This window comes from Quercus lobata, chromosome 2 (assembly GCF_001633185.2).
Source record: "Quercus lobata isolate SW786 chromosome 2, ValleyOak3.0 Primary Assembly, whole genome shotgun sequence".
NCBI classification, from domain to species: Eukaryota; Viridiplantae; Streptophyta; class Magnoliopsida; order Fagales; family Fagaceae; genus Quercus; species Quercus lobata.
The window spans coordinates 9529055-9550037 of NC_044905.1; the positions used below are offsets into that span (position 1 = coordinate 9529055).

The window sequence follows — 20983 nt, forward strand, 5'->3', positions numbered from 1 at the left end:
TCAAAAAAAAAGTCTCATCAAGGCCTGAATCAAGACATTTCATCAAGAAGTTTTTTGTTCTATTATTTATTTTTCTTTTTCTTTTTTTAGAAAAAATATATATATTTGTATATTATAACACTATGTTTAGGACTTTCATTCAGATATTTGCAACAATTGAAAATTGAAAGTTAGGGACTTGGTGGGTTCTAGTTAGCTTAATTGGTAAAGTCTCTGATAGTTGAATAAAAGATCCGGGGTTTAATCTCCGCCTACACTAAAAACTAATTAGTGTCTTGGTCTGATAATAAAGAACATCATCAGAAGTGGACGTCATAGGTTGAAACTCTCTAAAAAAAAAAGTTAGGGACTTTGGAGTAGAAAAATGAAAGATTAAAAATTGTACAAAATTTTAAAATAAGTCAAAGTTCATATAAAAGTTCTTAAAAGTTTTATAGGTATATTGTTAAATTTTTAAAAGTATATTGGTTTATTTTTAAATTTACTCTTAAATAGTCAAATTATTTATTTAAATTTCTTATACATGAATTACACTTTTAAGTTAATATATACTTGCATCATATTTATTTGGAAATAAAATTTCTGTTAAGATTTTTATTTGTTTTATTTTTTGTATTAATTAATAATTTTTATTCAATTTTATTTTCAACTCTTATTTTGCTTTGCACACACCTTATTTCACAAGAGGTGTTTACGACATAGGCACCAACGAGCTTTGGGTGAAATGACGTCCACGTAGGTCTTCAAATGCCTTTAACAATAGGGTAGAGTTTTTCTTCTTAAAAAAAAAAAAAAAAAAAGAAAAAAAAAAAAAAGTAAAATACTACATACCCTATTGTTTTATTTTTTGTATTAATTAATAATTTTTATTCAATTTTATTTTCAAATCTTATTTTGCTTTGCACACACCTTATTTCACAAGAGGTGTTTACGACATAGGCACCAACGAGCTTTGGGTGAAATGACGTCCACGTAGGTCTTCAAATGCCTTTAACAATAGGGTAGAGTTTTTCTTCTTAAAAAAAAAAAAAAAAAAAGGGAAAAAAAAAAAAAGTAAAATACTACATCCACAATATTTTCATAGCAGATCATAAATGGTAAATTATTATTAGTTATAATTTTAATTTATCACTGAAATTACTTTTTAGCCCATCAATAACTGCCAAAAACAACTTACTACTTAAAACTTGTTGCAAAAGTGTTGTGAAAATTTTGTTGATATAATAGCATTTCTAAAAATAAAAAAAAGGTAGAGTTAACACGTTATCTCCATGACAAATTCAGCTTAGGTCCAGTGTCGTGTGCACTAAACCTTGTAGGATGCTACCACGTGTCAACATCTGATCACGTTTAGTGCAAAGGTCACACTGGATCCAAGTCTCTCTCCTTTGGGAGGATGAACGTTGCCACGTGCCAACATCTTATTAGGTTAAGTGCAAAATACACACTAGATCAAAGCCTCTTCCCTATGTGACAATGTTCATCAAAAAAAAAAGAAGGATATATGATTAGGATTGGGATTAGGATAGCCAATTTGGTACAAAACATACTATTTAGTAATTAGCAATTACTATGCGTTGTTGCTTGATAGGTGGTTGGGGAAATTTTTATCATGGCACAGTGTCACTGTCAATCAAGATACTCAAGAAGGGGCTTTTCTATTTTAGCCAAAAAGAAGAAAAACAAGAGGAAGCAAACACAGAAAAAGAGAAGAAAAAGGAGACCAAACCTGCCTTATTCTTTTTCCCCCTCCCCCAGCTTTTGGCTCTTTAAATGGCAAGAAAGCAAGGAGATTAAATGCCCAAAAGCAAAACTAATTGATCACACCGAAGTCTAAAGTCTAATTCTAAAGAAAGTGTTTTTCATTTCAATGTAAAATGATTTTAATTTGAGCAAAATTTTCAGAAGTTCCAAACAATAGAAAAGAAAAAAAGAAAAATACGTTTCCCAATAAATATTTTACGCCAAAACCTAAAATACCACAAAAGAAGAAAATTTATCATGTTTCCCCTATATGTATCCACCCTCTCACATGGGGTGGGTCTCACAAGTGTGGGGTCTATTCTCATGTGAGAAGTTAAATACATGTAACGAAAACATGTTATACACTTGTACTACATCACAAGAGAGAAAGACAGTGAGAGTATTTGTTTAAGGAACATAGTAGTGATTAAGGAACACAATAGGTAATAATTTTGCAATCACTTACTCCATTTTTTTCCCTGGCAATAAATTTGAACTACTTCGACACCAATGATTCCTGACTTGACTGAATGCTTTTGAGCTTTAGTCACTTCATAAGACGGAGATATTATGGTAGTTGGTTCTTTTATAAAGATTAGAGCACATGAAATGAAACAACTTGAGCAACTTTTAATTGTGCTTACCCGATGGCTCCATTAACTTTGTCCCTCATAGAGTCCTTCTGTGTCGAAATAAAGTTTTTTATTTTTTATTTTTATATCTTTCTATAGAAGATTATGCCTTTGTAGGAGATATATCAAGTATCTAGACGGTTTATGCTGCTCTAAAGACTTAAAAATCTTTGGGGGATCTGTAATAGATCTAATGCCTTTTAAGCAAAGATTCCTGCTGCCACCATTACTTGGTCAATATAAACTTGTATGAATATATTCATCGTTCAGACTTTAGAGAATAGGCCAAAAAACATTGCCAGAAAAAGTAACTAGCACCATATTCCCAACACAATATTAGTTGCAAAATTTTCATGACAAGGAAAATCCAGAGTTTGAAAACCATGGAGCTTTTCCTGATTATCTTTTCACTTAAAAGAGTAGTGAATATTCCTATATCTAGTTAAATTCATAAGCCTTTTGGAATCAAATTTCTTAAGAGCATTTTCGTTTTCTCCTATTCCAAGGATAACCAAAATATTAGTACGCCACGATAAAATGGAATCCAGTTCCTGTCAAATATACTTAAATTTAGAGGGATATATGCCTAATCCACGGCAGATAAGCGTATCAGAGATTTATTCGGGGATCAAAACCTCATCACCAATATGTTTCAAAATTGCATGCGTCTTCATCATTTATGCAGTAACAGCATGCCTGCTCAATTATGCAGAATTCTGATCCCATTTTGCCCTAACTCAAATTGGTCATGACCTATCAATTTTGACATATAAGTTCCTAGCATATATTTACTAACCTCAAGGAGTGGGTCTTCTGATTCCTCAAACCCTTGTTTCTTCATTATAGAGTGCCACAGTTTGACTCCCCTAATAGTGTCCAGCCAAACTTCATTGTCCGAGGGGAACTACTGTGTATTACCATTTGCCACACAAAATAGCAACAAGCCACTTACCATACCCCATTTCCCTACTTCCCTCGACAATAGATGCCCTCGCTACTGTGACTACTGACTAGGACTATGATCTGCTCATAATATTAATTGTTTACTATGAATAATGGAAATGAAAACATGAGATGTCTAGCTGTTGTACTCAACCCCGACTTCAGGTTTAGATGGATTTTTTTTTTTTTTTTGGTTTTTGTCTCTCTTTTTTCTCCTCTGTTTTTTTGTTTGGCCTGAGTAAAGATGTGAAATAAATCTGCTTCATCTAGATATCTTCGTTCTATTTTACCAAATTGCAGTAACAGAGATCCATATAAGTAAATGCTTAATAAAAATAGCATAGAAAGGATCAAACTTCACGGACCACGAAAACAAAAAAAACTTCTTTCAACTGCAGTTCTTATTGGAATGAACTAGTGAGAGGAAAATGGAGCAAGTAAACAGAGGAACAAGAAGAATTATGGGGAGAATAGACTATGATCATAACCGAGCAACATAGGAATTCGCCTGTGTGACATATCTCACCCATCTATATGGATTATCCGTCTTGGACTTCTTAGCTATCTGCAAGTATTTTACCTGCATAAAAAAGAACAGAGAAACAAACACCTTAAACCATTAAAAAGGAGATAAAAATGAACACATGGGGAAAAAAGGTTTAAGTATTAAAGGGTAAACATCTTGTTATATGGCAGCATGCCAGTTCTATGATAACTAATGTTAGTGTTTTTTTTTTTTTTTTTTTTAATGTTGTGTTTTTTAAAAAAAAATGTCAGGAGATTCAATTAATCACCAAACTGAGGTCAACAAACATGATGTCTGAAATCTTTAGAATACAGTTTAGATTCTATTTCTAGCCTAAGAGGTAATGAAAAAGATAAGTTTGGTTTTCCACCTTAAGAGGTAATGAAAACGATTCACAAACTCCCACCTAATCACTGCCATGAAAGAGCATCACTAGCACAGTAGTGAAAAAAGCATCAAAGCTAAGGGACCCATAATCTCTATAAGGGTAGGGTATAGACACCACTACATTTTTTTGATTGGTAAGTTACAAACACACAGTGGGTCTTGAAACCACAACCTTACCCTCCATCCCATTATTATGGGAGAGGGAAGTGCCGGTTGAGGCTCATTGGCAGTATAGACACCACTGCATTCTTGTACAATATTTACCATCACGTGGTATACTTCCCATCCATCATGTCAACCACAAAATCTTCTACATAATTGCAACAAATTTAGAGGTATACTTAAAATTCTGATGATTTTGTTACCATAACAGTACACAGGACCTAACCAATTAAGCTAATTTTTTACCTGAAGTCTTGAACAATTGTACATTGGTATTGTAAAGGTCATGCTAACAGGTCCAGATTCCTTCACAATATTTCCTGCATGACAAAATACACACACAATAATAAACCTTATGACATCGAAAGTAAATTTGTCTAACAAAATACACAGATGAAACCTTTTTTTTAATTATAAAAAAAAATTTAAAATTTTTAAAATAATTATAAATAAATAAATAAACTACAAAGATAAACTAGACATTCTTTACCATGTGATTCCTGTGAAAATGTCAGCTTTGCACGTAGAGTATGTTCAGATCCACCAACAATCTACAATTTAATGTATCAATAAATAATTTCTACTGGAAAGAAAATTCATAATAAATATGAAAATGCAACAGAGGACAGAAAAATTGCTACAAATTAGACGGATCAATAGAGTAGATATTTAAGGTAAGAGATGAGTGTGTGTGTGTGTGTGTGTGTGTGTGTGTGTGTGAGAGAGAGAGAGAGAGAGAGAAGCTTTCTTGCCTTCTTCAAACCCCATTCAAGTCTTTTATTTGCTTCCTTAAAATCAGTTGTGTTTCCCACTGCACCAGGCTCCAACTCAAAAGTAACTCTGCAAATTTTCCAACGAAAACACCATAATATGTAATTTTGACAGTAAGTGCAATTCTGGAGAAGAAAAAGGTTTTGTTTTGTGTGTCTGTGTGTCTGTGCTTCTGTGTTTTTGTGTTTAAAGTCATTTCTCATCCGAGTCATCCAAGTCCCCTATAATGAAAATCATATGCTATCTTGAGAATTCCTGCTGAAATTTATAAGTATACTCCAATGCATTGTGCCTTGCCCATTAAGAAACATAGACAACTTCCTCTCAATCTTTAAAAGAAAATATACCTGGGCTTGACCTCCTAGATAAAACTTGTAATAGCTTTTTTGGAATACGAAGTAAACCACTTTACGATGCTTCATAATTTCAATAACCAAACATTTGATTATGACTTGTTTTATAATAACAGAATACATGGGCATAGATAAACTGCTACCTATTCCTCAATTGTATATAACTAACAGTAAAGAGCACATTCAAACTAGATGAACCTAACTTGTAATATGGACATTTAACATGCCCCAAATCTTGCCCATTTATAATTGGTGTAACAAAGTGAAAACTGAAGTACCTAGTTGTATATGTTGGCAGTGGCATCTGTACTAGAATTGTGTTTGCAGTGATGCTAGAGGCGAACTCAGCACGCACTTTCAGAATTACTTCAGCCTAAGAAAAAAATTGTAAGCTTTTAATATGGACTATATAACTTACTAAACCACTAAAGGAAATTCATACTACCTTAAGAGGGCCCGCTTCTTCTATCAATGCATTAATACGAAAAGGAGTCCTGAATTCCTGAGTCATGCGGTAGTTCATGACTGGAAATTCACCATCTGGTGGTACCTATTTTTATAATGGTGTAATACATTACTCTTAGCACAAACACAAAAATAAGTCTTTGCAAATACATCATTATCTCAGTTACACTCACCAGGGCCAGAGTCCTGTCAATGTCGAAATTGTCAAGATGTACAGATTCATGGAAATTACAATCATCTAGAATCACGGACCCGGAACCGGATGAATTACCATAATCTGTACCACACAAGGCAGCACAATGATATCATGCAAGGAAGACTTCATAGATGGAAAAAAATCACTAAAAAACATTCTTCTTGAAGAAATAGCCAGGATCAACCCCATAGATCATACTAAAAAATAATATTAGCACAGATTACCACAACAGATATCATTTATAAAAATTTCAAGAAAAAAGGTGAGAGAGAGCATTAAACAGCTTGTGTACTGAGTACTGACAGGGTCAGCCCATATATAGATGAACTGGAAGTTCTAACTTAGCTTGGAATCTACTTGAAGTAATCAATTTGAATTCCTTCTCGAGAAACAATATATAAAGAAGTCTTAACAATACAGGTAAATACAGTTTACCATTATTCATCAATTAAAGTAACACCTCATGGAAAGGCATCAGTGAAAGAGATGATTTTAACTCTTTAGGCAAACTAAAAGACCCAGTTCTTGCATCCACAACACACACACACACACACACGTTAACATATCATAAACTTCAAACTAGATAAGAGGTTCAGTTAATGTAGCTTGTAACCCCTCTTGGACAGCCCTCCATCAGTGAAAGAGAGAAATCTAGCACTTTAGGCAAACTAAAAGATCTAGTTCTCGCATTCACAACACACACACGTGTAAACTTATCATAAACTCCAAACTAGATAAGAGGTTCAGTTATTGTAGCTTAAAACTATCATACAGAATCCAACATACATTTAATCCACTTGTAAGACAAACAACCTGAAAGAAAAACAAGAGCTAATGCCAAAGAGTATTTGAAAAAGATTTCTATGTTGTCCAGCAATACCATAGATTGAACTTCTGCCTCTTCCTATACTCAGGTCATCATTAAGAGCAAGCCGAATTTCTGGATTTCCTGACAGATAACTCTTCATTTGAATGGTGCCATCAATCTCAGAAGTTAGTATATATCCCTGTATAATCCACAGTAAGTAAACAAGTTTTGAACTTCCAATTCATACAAGTACAAAATGATAAAATATGGCGATACAACATAGAATCATAAACAAATTGGAATAAATATAAGCAGAAAGTTCCATCTCTAGATTGAATAAGAAAACAATTTATCCCTGGATCACAATTACTTGCAGATAGTTTCCCAATGCAGTATCATAAGTTGTGCCACTCAATGCTAACAAGGAAAATGTGACCACAACTTAACTAGTTCATTAAATTAAGAAGAAATTGTTGTCAAGCAAAAACTTGGAACCTACAAAATTAGTAGAATGTCTCAAACCCCCCCCCCCCCCTCTCCTTCTTTTTCTGTGGGTCTGCTTCCTTTTGATTCTAGGTAAAGCAGAAAATGCAGTTATATACCACGACAAGGAATTTAAACTACCAGTCCTTGCAGGCCCCAAAACCCCATCCAACCCCACCTAAGGAAAAATCTTTGTATCATCATAACAAAAATGACAAGAGGCAAGATAATAAATAAAATAAATAAATAACTACTTGCATGCAAGTTAAAGTACCGGTTGTGTATAAACTAGGATTGTTTATTATTATTCCTCGTTTGGACACTATTATTCCTCATCTGGACACCACCAAACAATGAAACAATACTCTGGCATGCTGTTTGCAAGGGTTTTTGGTTAATCTTGATAACTGATAGTAACAGAAGTACAGAGCAAGGCAAAATACTCACACTAGAGCTGAATGTAACACTTATTTTCTCAATTATGTCCACAAAAATTTCTTCCCTCTTTCTACCCCCAGGCTCATTCGCTACAACAGATTTTGTAACAGCTGTCCCTGGCATTCTTCTTTTTGACCCTTGCTGCAAACATGTGAGTTTTACCAGTCCATAAAAGCATATATTTAAGTTGACAGTGAGGATCATATATGCCACTAGTGAGTGATTGATACCATAAATATGCCTGCAGCTCCAAGGGATGGCACACGAGCTGCATCGATCACAATTGGTTCATTGAAAATGTAAGACTTCAAAACCTCGGTTGATGTCGTTTTCACATAACCAAAATCCTGGCACAAAGAGAGAACAGTAAGACGCATTAACAACAATGACGACAACAACAATAACAAATAAATAGAAGAGAAAACAGTGAAGAAAAGATACGTGCAGGTCAAAATAATAGTTCTAAAATTCAGCTGGGATGATATCAATTCCTTATTTTAATAAATGATGATGTCTACCAACATTTGTAATATATTATAAATGGAAAAGGAATTTGATAAAAATCTTTAACAAAAATAGGTAAGAAGGGGAGAGAGAGAGAGAGAGAGAGAGAGAGAGAGAGAGAGATTATCACCCAATGAAACAGAATGTTTGCGTCAATACAATTTCTTTTCATAGGTCCAATATGCTTTAAATTAAAAAACTAGCAAAATTATTTTAAGACAACAAGGCCCAACAGCATCTAACTTTTAAAGAGTCATTCTAATGAAGGAATGACAGGAAAAAGATATGAAAGCATACTTACAATGACTTCATCAAGCAACTCATACACAAGCACAAAGTTTTTCCGCAATGAATCTTCATTGAGTATTCCAAGGTAATCTTTGATGACACGTGCAATCCTTTGCAAAAGTTCCAAAACAAGAGAAGGTGACACATTAACTCTTGTTGTAGCAACAAACAACAATCCAGCAACCTTGACATGAAAATAGTTAACACCATCCACATTCTGTTGGCAAGAAAGATGAATAGGAAAAATATCAGGACACATTAAAGGAAGACAGTGTGGAATATGACACAATCAAACAATTCAATTACATTTCTCTGCATTTATTACTACACAACATGCCCCAGAATAAATTAACAAAATAGATCTTATGAAAGAATATTATACTATTTAACTATTTAAGTTGGAAGGTCACTCTCCTCACAAAACCTTCAACATATTTCTGGGCATACTGGGAAAAACTTTTGCCATGGATATGTATTGGTAGGGGAAGCAGACTATTTTCTATAAATGCACTCAAATATGAATATAAGAGAAAAGAAACTAATCACAAAAAACTTGAAAGAACAAAGATAAAACCAAGTTGGGGGGGGTTGACTCTGGTTTAAAGATGTAAAGGCATATATGTGCAGAAACTGCATTTATTGTTCATCCATATGCAGAAGGAAAATGAAAGAATACAGCATGTGAGGTACAACAACGACAACACAGCCTTAGTCCCAAAATTTTTTAGGTTTACTATGAATCTTCAACAGACTAATCAAGGTCAATCACATGTAATTTTATCCACCAATACACCCTATGTAACATCATACTCTCTTATCTAAAAGTCTAAAACCATACTCTTTACTAGCTTTTTATTAGCTCGTTAATTAACATGTTCTTTTTTACTTCTTAACTATTTTTATTTTAGGTCTTCACTTACCTATTTTCATTCTCTTAACTTGAATCAAATCACTCTTCCTCATTGGTGCATTAATCGTTCGCCTTTGTACATGACTAAATCAACCATTTCAAGCAACTTTCCCCCATCTTTTCATGGTAGAAGAAATTATCTTTAAACAAACTTTTTCTTTTCGTTTCTCGTCTTTCCTTGTATTTTTCATCTTAACATTCATGTTTAAACAACACACATTTTATGAACATGTTGTTTTTTGATAGCCTAACATTTTTTGTTTCTTTTGACCATCAAGTTTTACACCTCTTTCATCTACCAAACTTATCCTCCATGTCCTCAGTTTTAGACCTACTTAACTTAAAGCCTTTAGATATGAAAGTTTTAACTTAAAGCCTTTAGATATGAAAGTATAACTCCACAGTAAGAAATTGCTTCCATGGGATCGCCTAGGATAAAACCAAATTGATTATCTAATATTGTTGTTTCATGTCTAACCTATGTTCAATAATTCTCTCTCAAAATTTCATAGTTTGTACAGATTTGAATACCTCCTTTGTTCTTTTATATAGGTATTGAAGTACTTTTCCTCCACAAATGCTTAGGATCTTATTGAAAAGGTTTGTCAACCATCCTACACCCACGTCACCCAAGCACCTCAAAAATTCAATGGGAATTTCATTAGGTCCCACAGCTTTTTCCGCTTTCATCCTCCTTAATGTGTCATTTACCTTGATCATCCTCATTCTTCAAACAAACCTACGATTTTATCCTCAACTGATACCTAATTCACTCCAATTCCTTCTATGGCTTAAAAACTTCATCAAAATAACTCTTCCATCTTTCTTTACTAACACTCTTTGACCCTGATCCTTAGTGCACTTAAGGATTCAAGTCTTTTGCTTTCATTTCCCTTGTCTTAGCAAGATTATAAACATTATTTTCTACATCATCCCTAAATTGCTATACACCTCATCATAAGCCTAAAACATAGTGCCTATCAAACAGCCTTTCTTCTTACCTCTTCTCCACTTTATAATTTGCATAAGCAGTGTTGTCTCTACATCTAGTAGGCTTCTATATCACTCTCTTTTTAATATAACTATTGCTTGAACGTCTTCATTCCACAACCAAGTATCCTTAGTTGGTACCCTAATCCTTAATCTTTTAACACAACTAGCCATTTCATTCCACGTCTTATCAACAACTTCATCTAGGCCCTACTTACCTACTTTGATCATCCCATTTATAAACAACTTGTTTCTCTCCCTTCAAACACCACCATTTAATTCTCAGTTTCTGTCTAATACATCTTTTTTCCATTTTCTAAAACAAATATCTAGTACCACACAACCTACGCTCTGTCATGGTATCACCTTGTAAACTTTACAACATCTAATACAAATTTTCGAGTAAGGATGAAATTTATCTGGCTTTTGTCCCATGTTTGAAGGTAATTAAGTGTGACTTCCTTACTCGGTTACTCCATACCCCAAGCCTTCATGAACTTTTTAAAATCCCCACTATCTTTTCCAACACAGCCATTTAGGTCTAATCCAGTTACCCCATTTAGTAACCCATGAATCAAGTCATCCATATCCTCCCAAAAAAAATTTCTTAATGAATCCTTCCCAATGCAATTTGAGTAGAAAACATGCTAAATATGTCAATTGTATCTTCTCCTAGAACAAGTTTTATTAAGAGTTTTATCTATGAAATCCTATATCTCACATAGGTTTCATGAATTAATCCTATGTGAGATATTATTATAGAAAATACCTACAAAGACAGGTGGTGCATCCCCTTCTCCATCCTCCTTCCAAAACTTCACTTTTCGGAAAAATATCTCGGCACTCCCCTTTGGTACTACACCCCGATCTGCATTTTAATTAACAAAAGAAAATGTTATGCGTGTATGCATCATAAAAATCTGTGACCTATATATATCAGATTCCAAAATACCAATTGCCCATCATCCCTCATGTGATACTTAAAAAAAAAAAAAAAAAAACCAACATAGCACCAAAAAATTAGCGGCCTCATTTTCTAGGCTACAACATAATTCCCAGCCATGCTACCTAGAAGAAACTATGAAATGCAAGGATTAACAACCTTATTCAGGAAAATCATCATAAGTAACAACCTTAAATAAGATCACTACAGTTTTGCAATTAAACAAAATTAACTCTCAACAAACTTTCTTTAGTTCAGACATCATATTATTACCATGCGTAACATAACATTAAATAAGTGCATAAGTGCCCTCTTGTTTTATAAACTCTAATTTTGGTTGCAATTTATTGGAGCGAATTAAAAGCAAACAACAGTCAAATTTAATCTAGAAGATGGTTTTAAATTTGTGTGTTAACGCAGATCACAGAGTTGAAACATGAATCTAACAAGAATAATCAACTTAAACGCGTCAAAAAGAGACATGCACGATGTAAACAATGAAATTATGAAATTGAAACTGGGGAAGTGAAATGAAGGAAATTGAGGAAAGAGAGTGAGAGAGGCTCACAGTCACGGAAGACGATGTTGTCGCCTCTCTGCGACAGAACGAAGAACTGGGAAATCATGGCTCCTGAGAGAGAGAGAGAGAGAGAGAGTTTTCAGTTTACACTACGGGGCTTTGGCTTTTTCTATTCCTTTTCTTTCGGTTCAATTTCAGGTTCTGAGTTTCCCTTGCAGTGGAAGACTTGGGAAGTTTTAACTTTTAAGCTCATAGTTCTCTACCGAACCAACAAACAATCAACTAGCTCATTGCCACGTTAGGCAGAGGTCACGAGACAAGCACGTGGTTCTTGAGCAACGGCATTATGACTTTTGTTTCTTTGTTTTTTTTCTTTTTTTCTTTTTTGGGTAAACGGGTAATTTCCATTAACATGTTATGTCCACCAAGTGCAAGATTTTCAGAACTGGTTAGTATATTTGGTAGCTGTTTTTCCCCTATTTGTTTTTTTCAAAAATAATTTTCTATTTTTGAAACTTGAAAATTTGTTTGGCAACCTAAAATAGACAGAAAACAAAAACTGTTCTCAAAACTCAATTTGTAAAGGAAACTGAAAACATTCAAAATGCTATTTTCAGTTTCTAATTTTCAAAAGTCAATAAAAACACGCATTTAATTTTATGAATCTATCTCATTTAATGAGTTAGCATTAGAGTTTAAATCCTAATAACAACATATTATAGTCTTTTTTTTTTCAAAAAAACTATTTTTTTTAATTGCAACTAACCAAACATGTTTTTGATTTCAAAAATACAAGAAATTTTTTTTTTTTCTGTATATTCCCAAAAACAAGTTTTTAAAAATAGAAAACAAAAACTGTTACCAAACATAACCTCAATTTTCGTCTCTAAAGTCAACTAGTTCCTAAGATTGTTGAGAAAAATTACTAATAGACTTAACAGTATTTAGGGATTAAGTTAGTTTTAAGGATTAAATTGATCGATTTTGAAAACCCTTGGACATGATAGGCATTAATCCAAATCTCAAAACATATTAATGGAATTTATCCTTTTTAAATTATTTTTATATATTATTTTTTTAATAAATTAAAAAGAGGCAAAAGAGGGACCAAGGTGAACTTGCCCATAAGCATCAACAGTGACCCAACAAGGGATCGAGTTAAAGGGTTGGATGCCCCAAGTAAATAAAAAACTTATAAAAAATAAAATAAAATAAAATAAAATAAAACAACAACAACAACAAAAAGAGGTCCTTGGAGTTAAATGGTGAGTAAGTTCATTAAGGGATTTAGGGCAAAAGGAGAAAGAAACATCAATGAAATCACAAAGGAGAGGTCTACTGTCTTTTATGACATATTGGAAATCCCATCTAAGTTGCAAGGTTGGATTGTTGATAGAGTTGGTCACAATTTTTGAATCTCATTAAAAAAAAAAAAATAGGCGAACTTGCAACCTTGATTAATGATAATTATGACAAGTAGGAGGGTAACTCTTGTTTCAACATGTGTTGGAGAGCAGGAGGGGATTCTTTTTTGTAGTGACAGGTAAGATGTAGCCTTAGAGCATCAGCATTAGTGATAGCAAAAATTTAGCAATTTGGCACCACAAAAAATTACTTTATCTATTTTAATACCTCACTTTATAAAACACCCAACATCAGAGTTTTTATTATAGCATTTAACGCAATAAAATAATATAAACAACACAATAATATAAACAACCTAATAAAATATTGTTTTTTTGTTAAATGTCTGAGCTACAGTGCACAGCCAAAGATTTTGGATTTTCCTCCACTGATGCAAGCATGCAGCCCACTTTTGTTATATTTGGCTGGTAAATTTAGCATTTTAGCAATTTGCCTCCACCAATACTAATGCTTTTATAAGTCTCAATTGACAGAGGAAATGTAGGATCCCTTGCTAGTAAACGAGGCATCAAAATTAAATTTGGTCCAACCTGTGGGTGCGGAGCATAGGTTTAGGGGAGGTGTGTGTTTAGGGATAATGGAGGCCCAAACATTTAAGTGGGATTGAAAATTTAAGTTTGTTGCATTTACTAGGTTGATGGGAGTTTGGAAATTTTGTAAAAAAATGAGTTTGTTTCAATGCCACCAAAGATGGTCACAACTTGAAGGCGATTCTCCTGGCCATGAACTTTAATGATAGATGGGTGAATTGGATCATGGAGTGTGTTACCACTGTCTAGTATACCCTTCTCATCAATGGCAACATCTCTAAATCTTTTACCCCTAGGAAAGGACTCAGACAAGGAAACCCTCTCTCCTCATACTTATTCCTTATATGTGCAAACATTCTCTCTCTAGCACTCATGAAAGCTGAAAATCAGTAGAGAATAAGAGGAGTTAAGATAGACAGAAATGGCATCTCCTTTACACATCTATTCTTTGTTGATGATGCATTGCTCTTCTTCCAACAAGATAACCAGTCCTTAATCCATATTCAAGAAATTCTCAACTGGTATTGTTCCTTATTTGGTCAAAGCATCAACCTCTCCAATTCTGACCTGTACTGCTCACCTAACATGGAGGAGGAAGTGAAAGGAACCTTAGCTCAAGATCTTGGTGTCAATCTAGTTCAAAGTCCTAGTAAATACCTTGGTTTAAACTTCATGTTAAGAGGCAAGAGGATTGCTGATTTCCAGTTCTTGGTAGACAAAATGCACTCTAAATTATAGGGATGGAAGGCAAAACTCCTATCTCAGGCTGGTAGGGCTACCCTAATCAAATCCACCCTTCAGTCCATGCCTATATATACCTTCAACTATTTCAAGATGCCTAAAGCTATTTGTAACAAGATGGATGCAATCTTTAGAGCTTTCTAGTGGGGACATGATCTAGGGGAAAAAAAGATGCACTTGGTGAATTGGGATACGGTTTGCAAACCTAAGAGAGAGGGCGGTTTAGCTTTGAGGAAATTTGGACTCATGAATCAAGCCATGTTAGCTAAACAATTTTGGAGAATCAGTTAGAACCCACACTCCCTCATTTCCAAAACCTTCAAAGCCAAATACTTTCCCAATGCCTCAATCCATGAATGCTCACCTAAACCCCATCATTCCTAGTTTTAGAGAGGTATTATTAATCAAAAAAATAGCTTTCTAAAGGAAGGAATGTGGATCATAGGTTTGGGTACAAATATCCCTCTTGATCACTCAGCCTGGTTCCCTTGTCAACCCCATCTGCTAAACTAGCATAACTTGAGTACTGATACTGTGGCAGACCTGATTGATCACACAAACCACTCATGGAATCCTGGTCTTGTAAAAACCTTGTACCCCCATCCCATTAGTGAAGAAATTTTGAACCTTCCTATCTCTAAAATAGGAATTGGGATAGACAAATTAGTTTGGAAACATTCTTCTTCAGGTGATTACCAAGTTAAAAAAGCTTATAACTTTCACTCAAAATGGACTACACCCCTTGATATGGAAAGTTAAAGTTCCTCTCAAAATTTGCTACTATAGTAAGAGAGTTGTTCAAGTTACCAACAAGAAATGGACTCCAAACTGGCAGGAGAGGAGTTTGTTGGCTGATTGGTCTCATTTAGAACACAATGACACGATCGAGCTATCACTCCTTGTATGTCCCAACACTTGTAATTAGTCATGTTAGTAACCTAGCCAAGTTGGCAACTAGAATGCCTATCCACTGCTGTATGATCAATCAAGCTCTTTTGTAATCAAACTCTTTTGTAATCTTTGCGTGTTTTCTGGAATGGTATAAAAAAATAAAAAATAAAAAAAAGGATGGTCACAACTCACAAGACTAGGGAAGCTACAAGTGTAAAAGTATTTTGGTTTTATTCTTTCTAGACCAAGAAATTTGTTGGATCCAAAATACAGCGAACCTAATCAAGTGTGGATTTATTAGGTAGGGAGGTAAGGTTGATTTGGTACGTCTCATCCAATTGCAGTGAGGCATTTGAAGAGGATATGTGCCAACAACTTAGGTTGTTGTTTGTAGAGAAAGCAATTTGTGTCTTCAATTTGAATTTGATGTTTAATAAATTATTTCATAAGTGTGTCTTAATCAATTTTATAAAGGAATAATTTGAGTATTTCATTGACTTTCGGGCTCCATAGCTTATTCTAATAAATAGAGTTGAGAGGACGAAAGTTGATGAATTTCGAACTTTGGTCAACTCATTAAGCTGAGAAATTCCCACTTTGTTGGAAAACATATGATGTTGTACTGAGGGTATATGAATTTGCTAAATGAAGTTCACATATTAGAGATGGAATATGAACTATGTAGTAATTCATGATTTCATTAATTACTTTATAGGGAGATGAGTTCAACGTCTTGTTGAACAATTGGCAAACGGTTGGCAATTTACTTTGAGAAGCAAGATGGACTGTAAATAAGTGTCGCAAGTTGTAGTTTGTTCAGAGTTGTCATTAAGTGAAATCAATTCAACTTTTAGGTCAAAATGTCGTTTCATTTGAAATACTTGTTAGTTAATTAGATCGGGTAAATGACATATTTGGTCTTTAACCTTTTAAATTGTGTTAATTCAATCTCTAATATTTCAATGTATGTCAATTTCGTATCTACTTTTATCTTTTAGATGAAAATTGCTAATGTGACAAACACCAAAAAAAAAAAAAAAGTTTTCGTTGATGTGGCAATTAACTATTTTTTTATTTTAACCGTTTGTCACATCAGCAATTTCTATCCAAACGGTTGGCAATTTACTTTGAGGAGCAAGATGGACTATAAATAAGTGTCGCAAGTTGTAGTTTGTTCAGAGTTACCGTTAAGTGAAATCAATTCAACTTTTAGGTCAAAATTTCGTTTCATTTGAAATACTTGTTAGTTAATTAGATCGGGTAAATGACGTATTTGGTCTTTAACCTTTTAAATTATGTTAATTCGGTCTCTAATATTTCAATGTATGTCAATTTCGCATCTACTTTTATCTTTTAGATGAAAATTGCTAATGTGACAAACACCCAAAATAAAAAATTAGTTTTCGTTGATGTGGCAATAAACTAATTTTTTATTTTAACCGTTTGTCACATCAGCAATTTCTATCTAAGAAATAATGGCAAATGCCAAATTGACACAGTACTAAATTTAAGAAATAAATTAACACAGTTGAAATATTTGACAGTTTTTAGACCCCTTAAACAATTGATTAAACCTAGGTAATTAGCCAAATTGTTACTTAGTCCAATTAAACAAGTCTAGGTTATCACAATAATAAAGATCAAATCATGCAAAGCAGCGGAAAATAAATAACACACGATATGATCACCCAGGAAACCAAACCAGTAAAAACCTGGGGAGGATTTGACCTAGCTATCCTCAAGGTAAACTTGAATCCACTATCTTGAAAGAATCGAAATTCATACAAAAGGACTTACAAGCACCCCCGCTTGACTTTCTAATGCTACCAACCAGTAGAACTTACTGACACGACCACATGTAAACTCCGAATCCACGAACTCCTTCTTTCTTGGATTCACCACTAACTACAAGCACACCCGCTTATGTAGTCTTTAAGCTTTAATGGCAGCAACTGAATTGATCATCAAGGTGTAGAAAATATCTCCTCCTTGAAAACCCTAAGTTTGTGTAAAGGAAAACTCCTCTAGATCTCACAATAGATTTACACAAACCACAAATATGAGCAACACTAAAACGTGGTTAGGGTTTGCCTTTTATACTTAGAACAAATAAGAAACCCTAAAAACGTTTTAAAACAACTAGGGCTGAGTTGGAAAATTCTGCAGAAAAGCGATCTGCCCGAGCTTCAATCGGTCGAGCCTAAGCTTCGATCGATCGAGCCAGGCCGAAAGCCACAGTGCTTCTTGCTTTACACTCGATTCCAACTTTACATTGACATACAACTTTGAGCTAGTTTTAAACACTTCTAATCACATTGTTTTGATCATGGTTTGCCAACAATACAAATTAGAGTTCTAAATACATAAAATCCTAAACTTTAGAACCTAACAATATTAATAACCAAAATAAAATATAATTTAAAGGATGAAATTGTAGTTTACCCTATTATATAACATTGAGAAATAATAAAATGTTTGAGATCTTTGGACAATCTCAATTTTTTGTTTGTGCTTTTTTTTTAATTTCTTAAAAAAGTGACTCGATTAAAAGTGATGTAATTGGTGTAGAGGGTTCTTTTTACGTTTCTTTTTTTTAAGAAGGAAGTCGGGCCTGGCGCTCCGCAGAATGGGCTTCAAAGTACCATTTTGCAGCTGCCAGTGCACAAACACTGAGTCCAAGTCCAAGGGAAAGACGTTGCAAAGTAGGCTTACCTTTGTTTCTACTGCAGAAGAAACTTTTCTCCAGTTTCTGCCGCAAAATGAACTTTTCTCCAATTTCTGCCGCAGGACTGGCTTTTCTGCTATGCAGCAAAACTTTCTGCTGTGCAATAAAGCTTCCTGCTGTGCAGTAAAGCTTTCTGCTGTGCATTTGAAGTTGTCCGCTATGCGTTAAAGCCTTTTGCCATGCAATAAAGCTTTCTGCCGTAAAGCCTTCTGCTGTGCTATTGTGCTTTAAAGATGTCTGCTATGCTTTAAAGCCTTCTGCCGTGCAGTAAAGCCTTCTGCAATGTGAGTGACTACTCTTCATTTTTACCACAGAAATACTTTTCTACTTTCTGCACATAAACAAATCTAAAACCCAAAGAAAATACCCATCAAACAAATGTTAGTTTAAATGGGTTAGCATATTCTCAAATATATACATACATATATGAGTATATATACTTATATGTATTCACATATACATATATAAAATATATTTTGCAGAAAATGAGGAACAAGATATATGTATATGTATTTATGGCAGGATAATGATTAGTTTGTGTCAAAAGTAAAACACGTAATAACAAGTAAGGAAGAAAGCTTCAGCAGAAAAGTTTTAGCTAGTATAATAGCTAACACGCTAAATATAGTGAAAATGTGTTACAGCAGAATAACTAGTACAAAAAGTAAAGATACCACAGCAGGACATCTGATGAAGCAAACGTAATAAAAAGGTGTTTCGGTAGAATGATCAAATACAGCAGATATAATTTATAATGAGAGAAATCAAATATATTTGCAATCAAAATCAAGTATTGAGTTTTCTTATAGGATAAGTAAACCAAGAAAGAACCCAAACCCCAACCTGAACAACCTTGTCATAGGCTTTTGCCATCAAAGTTGTGCATTTTGTAGAATAGGCCTAAATGGCTACTAGCTATTACTTTTGGGAACATCAAAGAGTGGGTTTACTAAGAGGGAGGGAAAAGATGGTCTATTGATGCATGCCCCTATTCCTGCCGTATTTTCTCTCTTTGTTTTACCACTTTCTTTCTTTCTCTCCGTTCTTTTTTTACTTTTGGTTTCTTACTACTCTCCTGTTGTGGGTTGTTCCCCCTTTTTGGTATTTCCTTTTTCTCAAGGGAGTCAATACCGTACCGGAGACTGTACCGGTTTGGCCAGCGGTACGATATATTTCGGATACTAGTCAATACCAGTGTACCGTTTCGGGTTTACCGCTATTTTTTATATTTATAAATATATATATATATATATATATGTATGTGTGTGTATATATATTATAATAAATATAAAAGTTTACCATAAAACATTTCCTCAATTCAGAATTAATTATTCATGGTTTTAGACTTTAGTATCAATTAAAAGAAGGAAAAAAAAAAACACACACACACACACAATATAAAAAATAGAAAGTTTAAAAGTTATCATTGCATACTAAGAAAACAAATAATACTAATAAGTTAATGCAAATAAGTTATCATTCTGCCTTAACAAAAATTCAAAAATTACTTTAAAAAAAAAAAACATTTTTCAGTACCGACCGGTATTACCCGAAATTGGCCTGTATGGCCGGTACATGACGAGTATAACCAGTATTTAAACCGGTACGAAACGTTGATGTTTCGATACCGGTATACATACCGGTACAGTATTGACTTCCTTACTTTTTCTGGGTCCTTCTCTCTGGTGCTTACTACTCTCTTACCATAGGTTTCCCCCCTTAAGTGCTTCCCCCCCCCCCCCTTGGGTCTCTCTCTTTCAGTGTTTTTCTCTCTTCCCCTCTTTTTCCTTCCTCCCTCTTCTACCATGATTACATCTTTCTTTTGTAGCAAACTGATTCAGTGGGATTTCTCCCTTTTACCCTAGGGCTTCACCAACTGTTTTTGGTTTGTTGTGGGCATCCCTTCAAGATTACCCACCCACCCATTGGTTGCCCCTGCTATTGCTCAGTACATGTTTGTTGCACCACTACTCATTTCTCTACAAAATTCTATTTTGTTTGTTCCTGCTGTATACCTCTACCTCTAGGTGACTAACCAATAAGGATCGAGCTACCTCACTACCTAGCTCTATGGCATGCATCAGATGGTCCCAACCATTTATTACTTCTTTTGGATAAGATACCATCACAGAAAGATATATTCCCAAAAGAAGTCACGGTAGGAAACCAAATAGAGACCATTTTTTCCTCCCACCACCAAACCACACCCTCTGAATCCCCTTCACCGTGGACCCACCTCCCTTGTATTGGCTGGGTACAGGTTAGTGGTGCCCCAGCCCTTCTGTGTTTGTCTCCCACACCGTTTCTGCCATAGCAGATTAGCTTTGTTTTGTTTTGCTGTGTGGCTGTATTATTTCTTCACACATTTCCTACTGCGTTTTGTCATTTCCTTTAGTTTGACTCTTCCTTCATGCGTTTCCTGCTGCTAACACTTCTTGCTGTTCCCTGTTTCGTTCACCGTGCTTTTTCATATTAGTTTTCACGCCTATCTTTTATACAAAAGGATTTGGGCCTTTGTGGGCCAAATAATGTTGACTGGATCAAAAGGGTCTTGAATCCAATTTATCTTTATCTGCCGAAACCATTCTGTTGGAGAACTATATTCTGTGG

The 20983-nt window shown here is 34.3% G+C and overlaps 1 protein-coding gene across 1 annotated transcript; it reads right to left on the reverse strand.

The window, feature by feature from the left end:
• Positions 1–3564: 3564 nt before the first annotated feature.
• Positions 3565–12320, reverse strand: LOC115974384 (AP-4 complex subunit mu-like). The gene is made up of 13 exons (XM_031094721.1): positions 12110–12320; positions 11372–11466; positions 8712–8915; positions 8137–8253; positions 7916–8047; positions 7058–7184; positions 6155–6258; positions 5962–6066; positions 5795–5889; positions 5145–5232; positions 4883–4943; positions 4639–4712; positions 3565–3897 (listed from the first exon to the last, which is right to left on the reverse strand). The coding sequence occupies exons 1-13, from the start codon at positions 12165–12167 to the stop codon at positions 3799–3801; spliced, it is 1359 nt and encodes a 452-aa protein (XP_030950581.1). The 5' UTR covers positions 12168–12320; the 3' UTR covers positions 3565–3798.
• Positions 12321–20983: the final 8663 nt, after the last annotated feature.

Excerpts from the sequence above, each read along its gene's own strand:
- LOC115974384 (XM_031094721.1), bottom strand. The coding sequence starts at position 12,167 with ATGATTTCCCAGTTCTTCGTTCTGTCGCAGAGAGGCGACAACATCGTC. Across the intron at positions 8,048-8,136 it reads GAGCTGCAGGCATATTTATG|CAAGGGTCAAAAAGAAGAAT; the intron begins GTATCAATCACT and ends ACATGTTTGCAG. Across the intron at positions 5,233-5,794 it reads CTGCCAACATATACAACTAG|AGTTACTTTTGAGTTGGAGC; the intron begins GTACTTCAGTTT and ends GAAAATTTGCAG.